The sequence below is a fragment of the Brassica oleracea genome, chromosome C1, assembly GCF_000695525.1.
Source record: "Brassica oleracea var. oleracea cultivar TO1000 chromosome C1, BOL, whole genome shotgun sequence".
In the NCBI taxonomy this organism is placed as follows: domain Eukaryota; kingdom Viridiplantae; phylum Streptophyta; class Magnoliopsida; order Brassicales; family Brassicaceae; genus Brassica; species Brassica oleracea.
This window is the reverse complement of record NC_027748.1, coordinates 898,460-913,910: the sequence shown is the minus strand read 5'-3', so window position 1 is coordinate 913,910 and position 15,451 is coordinate 898,460. Positions and strand designations below refer to the sequence as shown.

Genomic DNA, 15,451 nt, shown 5'->3' with positions numbered 1-15,451 from the left:
AAGGGAGGTACGGGAAGGACGAACCTTCTGGGTGTTCGATTCGTCGGTTTTGGTACTCGATTAAACGAGAAAACAGAGAGGATTGCGACGACTTTCTTTCCTCCCGATATCGCCTTGTCGAGAGAGAGAGAAGAAGGAGACGAAGTGAATGAATCCCGACCAAACTCGACTCTCTCTCTCCCCTTCGGTTTGCCTTTCCCGAGCTGCCACGTACTCCCAAGGACTTTGTTAAAAACTTCTTATTCTGAAAACGTTTGTCTGATTTTACTTTATTTTTCATCTTCTTTTGGGCCAATATTGGATCGGGACTTGGGTTTAGATACATCGATATTGGTGCTCTAACATCACCGTCAAGGATGGGCACAAAGGTTCCGTAAAGTCATGGCAAGGTCCAATGGGGTTAAATAATGTTCTAAAACACACGTTGTCTTTTTGAGTTCCACAACTTCTTTTGTCTCTATTCAAGGATGAGCCCAAAGATTAGTTGAAGTCACACGATTCAAGGTTGAAAAGGATAACCAAGAAATGGTTGATGTTATAACAACGATGCATTTGATGTTTTATGTTCCACCACATATTTCATATCAATGCATTCGGAAGATGGCCCACAGGTTTTGTACTTATGTGATGTCAACTCACCGATTTAAGGTTGAAAAGAATAACCCACCGAGGGATGGGGAATCAAATACGAATGATAAGACACTACTAGATGTGGTGTAAACTATAACTTAATTTTGTTAGCCTGGACCAGAGTCACCGGGCTCTTTTTTTTTTTTTTTACCATCTACCAAAGTCAACACAGAACAAATCCCACTCGATCCCAAGAGTAGAGATGAAGCATGGGTTTTAGTCGGAGATTTTAATGAGTTACTTTTGAATGAGGATAAAAGTGGAGGAGCTGTGCGAGAGGAATCTTCTTTCTGGAATTTCAGAAGTATGGTCCAAAACTGCAAGTTAAGAGAGTTGAGACATACGGGTAACAGTTTCTCTTGGGCAGGTCGACGTGAAACAGGCTGGGTACAATGTCGTCTGGATAGAGGATTTGGGAATAGTGAATGGCTTTCATTATTTCCTCGTGCTAACGTGGAGTATTTGGATCTTTGGGCCTCAGATCATCGCCCTATTAGGGTCTGTTTCTCGCTGGAAAGGGATAATCCGATGAAGGGAAGGTTTTTCTTTGATAAAAGGATGTTGTCTAGAGAAGGATTTGAGGACATGGTTCGTATGAGTTGGGAAGGAGGCACAGAAGATCTCAGTAGCACTATGGATCGCATACGTCGTTGTCGGAGCTCAATTATGGGGTGGAAAAGGAGGTCTGATTTGAATTCTAGGGACCGCATTACTCGCTTGCGAGGTGCTCTGGAAGCAGAGGTGTCGAAACTATGTCCTTCCTACGGTACCATGGATCGTATAAAGAAGGAGCTTGCTGAGGCCTTACGTGAGGAAGAATTATTTTGGAGACAGAAGTGTAGGGAAGAATGGCTTAAGGCGGGGGATCGTAACACGAAGTACTTCCATAACTGTGTTAAAGGAAGAAGAATTCAAAACCGTATCTTAATGTTGCTTGATGATCTTGGTCAGGAGCATTTCTCTGAAGGAATCTGGATCCGGTGGATTATGGAATGTGTAAGTTCAGTCTCCTTCTCAGTGTTACTGAATGGCAATTCACACGGACACATCAAACCGGAGAGAGGGATTAGACAGGGAGATCCTCTGTCTCCATTTCTCTTTATTATTTGTGCTGAGGCCTTGGTTAGTTGTCTCAACTCATCTGAAACCGCTGGTCGTCTCCATGGTATCAAGCTTACTGAAGCGTGCCCATCAGTTCATCATTTGCTGTTCGCTGATGACAGCTTATTACTGTGTAAAGCCAACGCTGAAGAGGCCAAAGAAATTCTGGATTGTATTAAATTATACGGTGATGCGTCAGGCCAACGTGTTAACCAGTTGAAGTCCTCTGTAATTTTTGGTTCTCTTGTGCCGCAAGATACAAAAACAGAGGTGAAGTTGATTCTTGGAATTGATACAGAAGGAGGCGAGGGGTCCTATCTTGGTTTGCCGGAATGTTTTAGCGGCTCAAAGAGGAAACTTCTGAGCTTTATTCGTGAAAAACTCCATGGCCGGCTACAAGGTTGGTTTTCTAAATCTCTTTCTCAGGGTGGGAAGGAGATAATGTTGAAATCTGTTGCAATGGCTCTCCCAGTCTTTGCTATGTCATGTTTCAAACTTCCGAAAGATGTCTGCGAGAAGCTTTCAAGTGCTATGATTGAGTTTTGGTGGAGCAGTGGTAACAACAAGAAAAAAATCTCTTGGGTAGCCTGGAAAAAACTCTGTACGGAGAAAGAACACAAGTACAGTCGTCAGCGCTTGAGATTATCACCAAGGCGAGAGAAGAAGCTACTATTTGGTTGAATTTATAGGGTTTGCTTCTAGAGTGCCTAAAGCCTTCACCCATTGGCCCGGGAGACACAATTACTTGGTTACATCCTCAAGGTTCATTCCTGAAATGTAACATCGGGTCATCTTGGGTGGCTCCTTCTTCTGTTACCGGTGCAAGCTGGATCATTCGGAACACAAGGGGCAAGGTTTTATTTCATAGTAGAAGGTCCTTTAGTGGAGTTGTTTCAAAGGCTCATGCTTCCCTTTTGGCCTTGTCTTGGGCATCAACAGCAGTCCAGGATCTCAAGCTCAAGGATATAGTTTTTGAATTCTCCTCACAGGAAGCTGTAAATGCTCTTAATAACCCTGTAGAGTTCTCATCCTACTACTATATGTGCTATGATGTTTTCAAAAATATCTACTCGGTGCCAAAGAGTAGTTTATCTCTGGTGTCTGACACCTGCAACCAGGCAGCCGCTGCTATTGCTGATAGTGTTACCAGGGATCATCGGGTTCAGTCGTATGTCGCTGCGGGTGGCCCCCGTAGGTTGTCTGATTTACTAATTAGAGAGGTATCTACTTGTTGATCTATTTGGCCTTTTTAGCTGCCTTCTGCGTTAGCTTGAGTTTCAAGGCGAGGTTCTGTTCTCTGCCGACTGTTTGGGTGTTTTCTTTTGGGGCCTATTGGTTTCCATTTTATTTGTTTTAAGTGTGGCATTGTTTTGGCCATAAACTCTTGAGATGAAACTCGTTTGAATTTCTAATGACAAAAAAAAAACAAATCCCACTCAAAAAACATACAAAAGATACAAAGCTTAACTTGTATGACAAAGTTAAAGAGATAATAGTTGAGCTTCGAAGCCCAGTTACACTAAACCGTAATCAAACATCAACACTCGACAAACATACGTCGAGATTTTTATCGAGAATATGACACGTGGTTATTCCTCAACCAAACGAGGTACACGCGTCACCCATGCCTTCCACCTTCCTCACCCTAGAGAGCACGCCAGAGAAACTAAACGGCGCCGGAAAACTCACCGGAAACTCGAAACTACATCACAACCCTTCGGTGCTTGGAATCCTTAAGCAGAGAGCATCATCGATCTGTTCGAGATTTCATCCACAGCCTCCAAGCCACCGGATCCGAGATTAAAACCAGAGCCACAGATTAAAAGAATCAAGCAAAGACCGATTAAACCCAAAAATAAAACCACCACCACCAACAAAAAACTAAGTGCCGACAAACCATCACCGAAGAAGAAAATGTGGTCTCTGGAGTCAAAGCCGCCGGACACGTAACGCCGCCAGAGCCGTCTATGCCGGGGAGAGAACGCAAGAATCAAAAATTGAGCATCGCCGTAAAACACTTTTTCCCGACCGACAGTGGTACAGAGAAACCACACCGCCGGTCAGATATCGTTTTCCAAAATTCTTTTCTATAGAGAGGTTGGAGGATTTTTCTCTCTCTTTATTCTTTTAGCAGAGTCACCAGTCTCTAATACTACAGGATGTGGTGAAAACTCATCTTATCATATAATCATAATGTTAACTATTGATGTATGAGTTGTATAACTTTTTATTTTTATACCTCTCTCAACACCTCGAAAGTGGGATCATCGATTTTCTGATAAAATATACTGATGTACGAGTTGTTTAGTATCGTTTTCGCGACTTCTGATTTGATAGAATCAAAATCGTACTTTGTTTATCAATTTTTTAACAACCTCGCAGCTTGCAGATTGCAGCTTGCTGGGATTTAATATCAACTTTTGATAAAATATTCGTAAATTCCCTCGTTTGATGAACTGATTTATGACCTCTTTTGTCTTTTAGTTAGTTTGGCACGTTATAACTTGTGACAAAACAAACAAAGAACTACATTTCAACTAGTCACTTGCGCTGCGTCTTATTAAACAGAACTATTATAAACTATTTTCCATTTAGTTTATCGAATATATGTTTATAATGAATTACACTTGATCAAAAGTTAACGTACGCAGTCTTCTTCACCGAAGCTTGATTTCGTTTTCCTGCAAAGAGTTGAAAATGGTTTAGTGGATCATCTTGACATATAAAAAAACAGTTTCACTGAATAAAACAATCGTAAACTAATCTCCATGTTAATAGCAACATTGACAAAAGTTAATCAGCAACGGCATTATAACAAATAACTACCACATTAATAGCAACATTGACCAAAGTTAATCAGCGTTTCCAGCTTGCATGGGTTCGATATTTCCCATGTGAAAGGTTAAAAAGTGTTGAGCTTAATTAGCAGTTCTAAATATAACTTACAAAGGAGAATAAAAAATATATAGATCATAATTTCTGTCTTGTTTCTCAGAATATACATGTGCTGATCTGCACTAGCCTAATGTGCACGACATGCATTCGACGAACCTAAAATATTTTTTCACTTCACTCATTGACGTTGGCACGTTATATAACTATGACCTTGACAGCAAAACATGCCAAATTCAGTTATTATATTCCATGTATATACTATGTACTAAAGAAGAAGAAACATAAATAAGAGTATTAATCATCAAATACTCGTGTCATATTTGCCCTTTTTAACATATTTTATACCGCTGTCGCATAATGACGTATATCCATAGTCATCGTCGACTACTAGAACCTGCTCAACACTTTTTATTGTTGGAGGAATATTTTTAACATCTATCTTATTGAAGACTTGACTCCATACTTATTTATTTTGGGGTGATGATTATTTATACCATACTTTAAGACTTGACTCCATAGAGCGCATTTGATGAAAGGGTTTTCTGTAAAAAAAAATCATCAATGTGGATTTTTATTGCAATTTAATTTTGCGAAGTCCAAAACCCACGGGTCAAACCACGAAGTCACAGTCAACCCGTAATAAAAGACATCTGTATAGTGATGATGTGGCGAGTGTTAACTATTTAACAGAGATGAAAACTACGTCGTTTTGATTTTTTTTTAAACAAAAAAATTGTATCCAAAACCGATCGAAGCTCGAATCGCTTGCTGATTTCGTAAGTACCAAGCCATTTCGGCCACGTTCATTTTTAATTTAACTCGACCTTAAAATCCTTCATCTTCTACACCTTCATACCCATCTCCTTCCCGATCCCTTCAATTATCGCCATTATCTCTGACGCAGTCTTCCGTGAACATAGATCTCACCTTCCACTTCCTCTAAAACGAACTCGACAAATCAAACCCCGACGACAACAACGAGATGAATTCAAATTCGTTAAAGAGTTTTGGCAATACCAGAATACCTTTTCTTCCTCGCCATTGTTTACAGACGAGCTAATCATAGTGATGGTAGCCTTGAAGATTTTCCGTAACCACATCAAACATAAAAATTAAGAAGAAGGAACAATCAAACGGATCAAATTTCCATGTGAGGAAGAGGAGCCTAACTAGTGTTATAAATGAACGTGTTGGCTAGGCGGCCGAAATGGTTTGGTACTTATGGAATCAGGGAGATTCCGTGAGTTTTGGACTTCGCGGATTAAGCTTCGTATCTTTTTGGATACAAATTTTTTGTTTAAAAAAAATTCAAAAGGACGTAGTTTTCATCTCTGTTAAATAGTTAATACTCACCACATCATCACTACACACAGATGTTTTATATTGCGGGTTGACTGCGACTTCGTAGTTTGATCCGTCGGTTTTGGACTTTGCGGATTAAATTGGAAAAAAAAAACCACATTGAGAGTTGTTAACGTTGCACGTTGTAATTATGACAGTGTCAATGACAGCAAACAATATCGAAAAGAAAAAAATACACTAAACAATGACTTAATTTTATTTTATTTCTCTTTTTTGTTGTCACTGATTTTTTCTCTCTCTATATAAACAAAACAAACCATAAGCTATAATCCACCACAGAATAGAGAAACACACAAAAACACTGAAAACTAGCCAAAGAAAGAGAACAAAAATGTTCTACTTCATCCTCCTCCCTCTCCTCCTCTTCTTGGCTTACAAGTTCCTCTTCTCCAAAACGGAGCGTTTTAACCTCCCCCCTGGACCACCGTCACGTCCCTTCGTTGGCCATCTCCACCTCATGAAACCACCCATCCACCGTCTCCTCCAACGCTACTCCGACAAATACGGTCCAATCTTCTCCCTCCGTTTCGGCTCCCGCCGCGTCGTGGTGATCACTTCACCTTCACTCGCCCAAGAAGCCTTCACCGGCCAAAACGACCTCATCCTCTCGAGCCGCCCGCTCCAGCTCACGGCCAAATACGTCGCCTACAACCACACAACCGTCGGCACCGCTCCTTACGGCGACCACTGGCGTAACCTCCGCCGCATCTGCGCCAACGAAATCCTCTCCAACAACCGCATCACCAACTTCCTCCACATCCGCAAAGACGAAATCCGCCGCATGCTCACGCGCCTCTCGCGTGCCACGACACACTCCGACGACGCGAGCCGCTTCACTCACGTGGAGCTGGAGCCGCTTCTCTCGGATCTAACGTTCAACAACATCGTTAGGATGGTCACGGGGAAGACGTATTACGGAGATGACGTGTACAACAAGGAAGAAGCGGAGCTTTTCAAGAAGTTAGTTTACGACATCGCCGTGTACAGCGGCGCGAATCACACGGCGGATTACTTGCCGGTGCTGAAACTGTTCGGAAACAAGTTCGAGAAGGAAGTCAAAGCTCTCGGAAAATCCATGGACGATATCTTGCAGCGTTTGCTCGATGAGTGTAGGAGAGACAAAGATGGTAACACAATGGTCAACCACTTGCTTTCATTACAACAACAAGAGCCTGATTATTACACTGACGTCATCATCAAAGGACTAATGATGGTATAGAAATTCAAACTTTCGATCTAATTAAAAACATTTAAAGTTGAGAGATAATTAAATCTTTTTTGTGGTTTTCGAAAACGTACGTTACAGATTATAACAACATATAAAATACTAAATAATAAAATCAAATTATACTACCTTTATAAATAATAAATTATATTTTATTTTTTATTACAAATTATAAATAATTAATTATGTATTATTCTTATTTATTTATTTTGTCAACAAATCAAACTTTATTAATGATGTCTGATGTAATCATTACAAAGCATATTGGTTAACAAATGCGGAATAAATGTTAACCATTACATAATATAAATTACTCCATTTGTTTCAAAATACTTGATGTTTTCGGTATATGCACAAGAATTAAAGTATACACTCTTTCCTAAAAAGTAACATTGAAAATATAAACCAAAATTAATTCAGTCAATCCTTAAAGATAAATATAAAACATCATTTGTCACACACTTTTCAATAAAACTAAGATTAATATAAAAATTCAAAACATCATCTATTTTGAAACATCAAAAACTTTCAAAAACATCATCTATTTTGAAACCGATGGAGTATGTATTATTTATATTATAACATTTTAAATAAAATATTATTTATTAGAATTTATAAATAATAAATTATGTACTATTTATATTATAACATTTTTAAAAGAAACAGTTTATAAGGTAGATTGATAAAATAAAACAGTTTATAAGAGCATCTTTATAGGTTGAGTCTCTTAACGTAATACTTTCTCTGTTTCATAATACTTGATGTTTTGCCTTAGTGCACAAAGATTAAGAAAACTACATTTTTCTAAAAAAATTATTTTAAATATATAATTTTAAAATCTGTTAACCAATTATAAAAAAGACTGTAAAATCTAATTGATTGAACAGTTTCCAATAAAGTTAAAGTTAACCTTAAAATCTCAAAACTTCATGTAAATTGAAACAAATTAATCTTTCTAAAACATCATCTATATTGAAACGGAGGGAGTATAAGATACGGTATCTTAACTTTTAACTAAAAAAACTAAGAAATGTTTCTTATATTCTTATTTTAGATATATCTCTCAGCTTTTAACTCTAAGGTAATTATAAAAATTTTAGAACACTGCTAATTTGTGATAACACACAGGCGATAAGGGGCGGAGGCAGCTTAGTGGGTGGGGGTCAGCTGACCCCACTTCTTTTTTGTAAAAAAAAATTTTAGATAAAATTTGTATAATTTTTGTATTGACCTCATTTATAAAATAAATTTGACCCCACAAAAATAATTACAAAACATTAAAGACAAAATATAATTACAACTAATATTTTTTTTATTTTTAAAACTTTAGATTTATATTAGTTTTAATTTTATTTTTTTATAATTACAAAAATTTAGTAAATCACTGTTTCTATAAATAAACAAACTTATTTTTAATGTTTTACGCTATCAATGAGTGTCGAATACATTTGTAGTTTTTTTGGAGTAATACATGACTAGTATTTTGGTTGTTTAACATTATGCATGCTTTTGATTTTTTTTTGACCTCAGTACAAAATTTTTTTTGGCTCTGCCGCTGCAGGCGATGATGCTCGCCGGAACCGAGACCTCCGCCGTAACCTTAGAATGGGCCATGACGAGCTTAGTGAAACATCCCGCAAGTGTTGGAGAAGGCAAGATCAGAGATCGATGAGAAGATCGGAAAAGACCGTCTCATCGACGAACCAGACGTCGCCGTCCTTCCATACCTCCAAAACGTCGTCTCGGAGACATTCCGGTTATTCCCGGTGGCGCCATTCCTTATCCCTAGAAGACCTACGGAGGACATGAAGATAGGCGGTTACGACGTGCCACGCGACACGACAGTGTTGGTTAACGCTTGGGCTATACAGAGAGATCCAGAGTTCTGGGACGAACCGGAGAGGTTTAACCCCGATCGGTTTGACAACGGATGCGGCAGCGAGTATTATGCTTATAAGCTGATGCCGTTTGGAAACGGTCGGAGGATTTGTCCCGGTGCAGGACTAGGGAGGAGGATCGTGACGTTGGCGCTTGGATCGTTAATTCAATGTTTTGATTGGGAGAGTGTGAAAGGCGAAGAGATTGATATGTCGGAGAGTGCTGGGTTGGGTATGCGCAAAATGGATCCTTTACGTGCTATGTGTAGGCCCAGGCCTATTATGTCTAAACTTCTAATCTAGTTAGAAGTCTATGTTAAAAGAAAAATAATAATGAAATGACTATTGGAAGGGATTATTATTATTTTGATTGATTTTTAATGTCTACTTTGTCAAAAAAAAAACGTTTCGAGACATTTTAAGGTACTGATCATAATTCGAAATTAGGAAATTTTCATAAAAGACAGATTCGAATTATACTAAAATTATATTTTCAATAATATAGTTAGGGTAGAATGTACTTTTGCAACTGAACAAATGTACAATACATAAGTTATAGATTTATTGATATATTACAGACGATCTCAACATTATTCGACATTATGGTATGAATAAAATAAAATTTATCCACTTGGCGAAATCTCCACATCAGTTTGAAGCAGGCAATTAGAAGCATCAAAGGCTTCATTTTGAGCTTCCAAGCATTTCTGAAATAAAGAGAAGAATAAAACTGTCAAGATATAGATGGTGTATTCACATTTAAAAAAAAAGCAATACCAAAACTTTTTTTTTTTGGCTTAACAATGTTACTAAAACTTAAGTTTAAGACCCATTTTTGTATTATAATCAATTTACCTTCCGAGATCGAACTTTATCCAACGTCTCCTCGAGTATTTTCTCTTGATACTCAATGTCATCTCTTGTTGCCCACTGATTTGGATGTTTTAAAAAGTACCTTAATTTGAAAATAAAATAGAATAAATAGCATTAAAGATATACAAATGAACGATACCGGTATGTTTTTAAAATATGTACTAATCATATGTATAGAATAAGATGAATACCCTAACTGTTGTTCCACTTTCGCCATTTCGGCTTTGCATTTGAAGATTTCGTCTTCGATCTCCTGTTTAGAGAGAATTGAATGGTTAAACTATAAACGAATTAAATAAAACCATGCATAAAGTGGATTCCTATATATAAAGTAATTCCAAATAATTAGAAAAACGTCTATCCACATACCTTTGATCGAGCTTGAGAAAGAATCCCATCGCCAAAATTTTCTCTGGGCCTATTAAAATAGAATTAAACATATATACTTACTTGTCATAAAATACTACAATATAAGTGAAGTATAAAGCAAAGAATTATATAATTTAAATAGAATCGATTTAAAGTGAATTCATTATAACCTCACGATCGATTCAGGATATTGTGATTCTATACGCATGATATCTATCCACCGTCGTATAAACTATATCCCCATATCAATAAGAAAAAGATCCAAATTAGATATAATGATAAGGATATTTTAATGTCCAAAATAATTATGTAATTGGCTTGGTTATTATGAGGATACTTACCGCTTCCTCTTGGACTTGGAGTCTGTTAGTTGAACCGACCAGTTACAATTCCAATAGGCCATGCACATATAGATGTTTATTAAGTTAGCATAATAAAACTGGCTATTGTTGTAAGTTCCTTGATGCATTAACACAACAAATTTACCTTGGACGTATAGGCACATCCACATACTTCTTTATAGTCTCTTCCATCCTATTATATATTTAACAACATATTAAAATTGATTCGGAAGAAAAATTAAAAGAATAGGGATGATTTGATATCAAAAACCCACTTTTGATGAAATAGTAAATATAAGAATTACAAGACTATAAATGAGATTTAAACAAAGTTTTGACAAGGAAACAATACCTTGTTTTCGTATCAAACATGAAAAGTTTACCAGAAGGTGAGAAAAAAATGAGAACCATTTGAACATCACAGAGAATAAAGAGTTCATAAGCTTTTTTCAGAAGCCCGCTTTTTCTTTTGGCAAATGCAATATTTCTTTGTTGTCTATCCACTATTTTTCTCATCTGTATTTTCACTCTCCCCATTTTTTTCTTTAGGTTTCACCTTATTTCTACAATGTTTTTCTTCACTTGTTCATTTCCAGTTGCGTTTATAATAGTATTTATATAGTTCTGAGAAGGCTTAATATGTCCAAAAGCTTGTAGATTTTAGCAGTAACTTGTATTTAATAATATTATTAAATTTTAATAAATTAAATTTAGATAAGGTTACTAAATTTTTTTTTAATCCATCTCTTATCCACCACGTCATAAGCAGTGAATCTAGAAAATATAATGAATGGAGGCAAAAACAGTGAAAAAAGATATAGGGTTGTTTGAACCTTAGTTTAGTGGGTGCAAATAAAAGAATTTAACCAACTAAATTGTAAAATATATATAAATTCTGGTGTATATAATTTTAGTTGTAATTTTTACTGGGGGCGGCTGCACCCTTCTTGTTCCACCTAGATCCGCAATTGGTCATAATTAATAGAGGGGTGATTGGTTCAAAGGCAATACAGATTTTATCATTGTTGTAAAATTAAAATGTATATGGTAATTGTGGATAGATTAAAATCAATTTATAAATAGTCACTATTAATTATCTGCTGTATATTTATTATATATAAATTATAAAATATATTATATACTAAACAAGTAACTTATGATATAAGCAAGAAAATTCCATATAAATATCCAAATTAACTTTTATGAACTTTTTTAATATCCAAACTTTTTAAATACCTAATTTAATATATACAGAATAATTATTTTATTCCATTTAAATACACCAAATTTCAAAACCATGCTCATACCAAACTGTATTCACGCTAATCAAGAATCTTAATAAATTTCAAAAGAAATTAAAAAATCTTCAAAATTCAAAAACAAATCTTAAAAAGTTTTAATTTTATTTTAATCTTCATGAAAGTAACTAAATTATAGATTAAAATTTTAAATTTAGAAATAAACTTAATTTTAATTGAAAAAGAAATAAGTTATATTTAATTTTCAGAAAACAAACTAAATTTGATATTAAACCTAAAAATAGGATAATAATTTTTTAATTTCTTTTCAAAATTTAGTTACTTTTATTCTTGAAACTTAGAATAAAATAGATTTTTTAAAAAGATTTATCATATCATGAAAATAATGTAATTATCATCTGTAAACTTTTGTTCATCCAGAAAGATGCCAAAGAAAAAGTGGTTCATCCACTTATCAACAGACTTTCATCATTTATCATTGATATTTAACTATATATCTTTTTGCAATTGTTCTTATATAAAACGCAACATATATCAGATGAAAAAGAGAAAAAAAATAAAATTGTAACGTCTCGAGTTGTGATATATTGAAAATGCTTAAAATAATTGATTTGGCTAACTATGTTACCAAAGTTGACTTATTTTTTCCGTCACACATCCGTTTAGAACTCCAAGGTTAAGCGTGTTTGGGCTAGCGTAGTGAAAGAATGGGTGACATATCGGTAAGTAATCCGCGAGACCATGCGAGTGAGGCCAAAACACAGGGAAATGTCAGGTGGTGATTGTAGGGTCAGTAAACAAGACTTTTGGGCCTTGGATAAATTAACATACCTCCGTCGGACAGGATGGGCCCACGGCCGAGTGAGCAGGTGTGGGTGGCCCATTAGTCGTGGACGGTCGGAGCGTTACAAGTGGTATCAGAGCTAGTTAGCCATCTCGGTTCTGACCCGAAAGGCGTCTTGAAACCTGTCGTGGGGCGCAACGAGAGCGTTGCGTTCTTTGAGAGGGGGTGAATTGTAACATCTCCAACTATGATATATGGAAAATGCTTAAAAGAATTGATTTGGCTATCTCTGTTACCAAAGTTGACTTATCTTTTCCGTCACACATCCGTTTAGAATTCTAGAGTTAAGTGTGCTTGGGTAGTGAAATGATGTGTGACCTATCTGGAAGTGATTCGCGATACCGTGCGAGTGATGCCAAAACACGAGGAAATGTCGGATGGTGATTGCAGGGTCAGTAAACAAGACTTCTGGGTCTTGAAAAGATTAACGCACTTCCCGTCGAACATATTGAGACCCACGGACCGAGTGAGCAGACGTGGATAGCCCATTAGCATGGGCGGTCTGAGTGTTACAAAAATAGTATTGGAAGATAGCATATATATATTACATTGCACACACGATCGAGTAAACTGAGCTATATAAGTACTATTCATAGATAATAAGCACATGCCATATCCCCGTAGGTTCTTCTGAATAGTTATCAGATAGAGAACGTAAATTAGATAGAAAGTGTCCAGTGTCATTGCTCTCACCAGTGAAAAGCCAAAATGAAGAGAAAACACTGCTTCCTTGTTAGTTGTTACTTACATGAAAAAAATAAAGCATATATACAAATCATCTTTTGATTCTCCTCACATATCACCAGTCCCCTTAGTTGCGATTCAAAAGTGTGGATAATTGTATTTTGCATATATTTTTTTTTGCTGCTCACATAGTTGAATAAAAAGAAAATATATGTCATCGATAATGTTAATGTTTAGATATGTTATACTGCTAATGGTCCGAACCGTTAGTATAGTGAATAAGATGGGCAAAGTTACAAGGAATTTAGTTACCATCTCCAAACGAGATTAATCGACAATGCCGGTTTAGATGGGTACAAACGGTACAATCATTCGTAATCCAATCTTGTGTCTTTCCATTTTTAGAAGATAAAAGTCTGTTTTTTTCTTTAAATCTATATATTTATTCAAAATAATAATAAAAAGGTTTATTTTTTTTTTGTATAAACATATTTTTCAACATAAATTTTATAAGAGTCTACTAATAATTAAAAAAAAAATATTATTACAAACTTTTTTTTTAACACAACATAACATAATTCATTCATATTCTTAATCGATTAAAAGAGCAATATTAAATGCTTTTTACAAGATATCTCTAGTAGGATCGGACATTATTTATCAGGTACTATTACACTTTTTAAATAATATTAAATTTAATGGTTTAAAATTCTTTTTTGCATTATGATTCATAAAATTATCGAACCGGTCCTGTTAATCGAGAATGTGATATTTATTTGTCTTCTAAATTGTTGAACTAGGGTTTCTATAAAATAGAACCATTCTTCTTTGTTTCGCAAAACATAGATAGTTTTGGAAGTTGTGATACCTCCCGCTACTTGAAGAATGAGCGACACTGAATCGCCTTGACATGGATGGCTAGCTGATATATCTCCTATACATCTTCGCTCTATGTGATTCCAAATATGCACAACTAGAGGTAATAGAAGTAAAATTAATTTGATTATGATCAATACAACAAGAAAGATTTTGACGCGCCCGCACTAGTTAGAGAAAGGGAATAAAATATTCTGACAGAATCAACATAATTAAGACAACATTTTTTTTTTTTTTTTTTTTTGTCATCTGAAATTTATTAAACATGAAACCAAATTTTACAAGGAAGCCCAAAAATAGGCAAAACGTAAAATAAAGAGGCACAAACAGTCCATAATATACAACAAAAGTCCCCAGGCAAACAAAAGCTCAAACAAGAGAGCAACTAGAACAGCTCAAAAGGGACTATGAGGACGGCCCAAACAATAGGCCCATTTGTTTATAGCCCCATGGCTTATCGGGAAAGCTGAGTCGACAGGAACGCTGAGATACGTGCACCAACGGAAGAAGACACGTGTCTAGAAAATACAACTTTTACCGACTCAACGCCGACAGAGAATCTTCGCCGGAGATCCGATTCACCGGAAAATCAGAGCATCCACAGTGAAGAGATAACAGCTCAACAGAGCACCCGTTGCGAAGAAGACCCAAGGCAGTTGAGAAAAGAAACAGATCTTCGCTTCCAGAAGAGAGAAGAAACGATTGCATTCAATCGATCTTAGAACACCAAATTATCCTGAACATGTAACATGAACATCTTTAAAGATACATATAAGCTTGAAGATGCGAAAGCCCTATCCAAGGGGAGGATGAAACAATCCAGTGATTAGATCGAGATTCATTCGAATCCCAATATAAGCATAGAGAAGCGAAGAAGACGAGATAAAAGAAAAATCCGGACAGAATCCAGAACTACACAACATCGAAGAAGATCGATGGTTAGCAAGAGGCCGGACGAAATCATCGGAGAAGAAGATGAATCGCCGGAGCTAAAAGCCGGCCGGCTACACCAAAAGATGGAGAACCGCCAGAGTCGAAGGCCCGAGACATCGGGAGTCAAAAAACCATACAAGATCCGGCTATAAACAAAAGAAAGTCTCAAGCTTCAACTCATC

The 15,451-nt window shown here is 36.2% G+C and overlaps 3 protein-coding genes across 4 annotated transcripts in view; 2 read left to right on the top strand and 1 right to left on the bottom strand.

The window, feature by feature from the left end:
* The window catches only part of LOC106324414 (cytochrome P450 81F1-like), a gene marked incomplete in the record, with an annotated part of 5,983 nt that extends 5,494 nt beyond the window's left edge, over nucleotides 1-489 (top strand). Inside the window, 1 exon segment of the mRNA XM_013762388.1 lies at nucleotides 390-489.
* A 5,790-nt stretch (nucleotides 490-6,279) lies between these two features.
* Nucleotides 6,280-9,438, top strand: LOC106326330 (cytochrome P450 81F1-like). Its single transcript, XM_013764337.1, is given in 3 exon segments — nucleotides 6,280-7,201; nucleotides 8,775-8,846; nucleotides 8,848-9,438. Coding segments are annotated over 3 exon segments (1,500 nt in total). The 5' UTR covers nucleotides 6,280-6,319; the 3' UTR covers nucleotides 9,394-9,438.
* A 231-nt stretch (nucleotides 9,439-9,669) lies between these two features.
* Nucleotides 9,670-11,223, bottom strand: LOC106302281 (truncated transcription factor CAULIFLOWER D-like). 2 transcript variants are annotated; one of them, XM_013738825.1, is made up of 8 exons: nucleotides 11,026-11,223; nucleotides 10,819-10,866; nucleotides 10,674-10,695; nucleotides 10,503-10,564; nucleotides 10,333-10,381; nucleotides 10,155-10,216; nucleotides 9,946-10,045; nucleotides 9,670-9,797 (listed from the first exon to the last, which is right to left on the bottom strand). In XM_013738825.1, the coding sequence occupies exons 1-8, from the start codon at nucleotides 11,208-11,210 to the stop codon at nucleotides 9,714-9,716; spliced, it is 612 nt and encodes a 203-aa protein (XP_013594279.1). In that variant the 5' UTR covers nucleotides 11,211-11,223; the 3' UTR covers nucleotides 9,670-9,713. The 2 variants fall into 2 exon arrangements, with proteins under 2 accessions (XP_013594279.1, XP_013594283.1); XM_013738829.1 differs by having other exon boundaries at nucleotides 10,161-10,216.
* Between the last annotated feature and the right edge of the window lie 4,228 nt (nucleotides 11,224-15,451).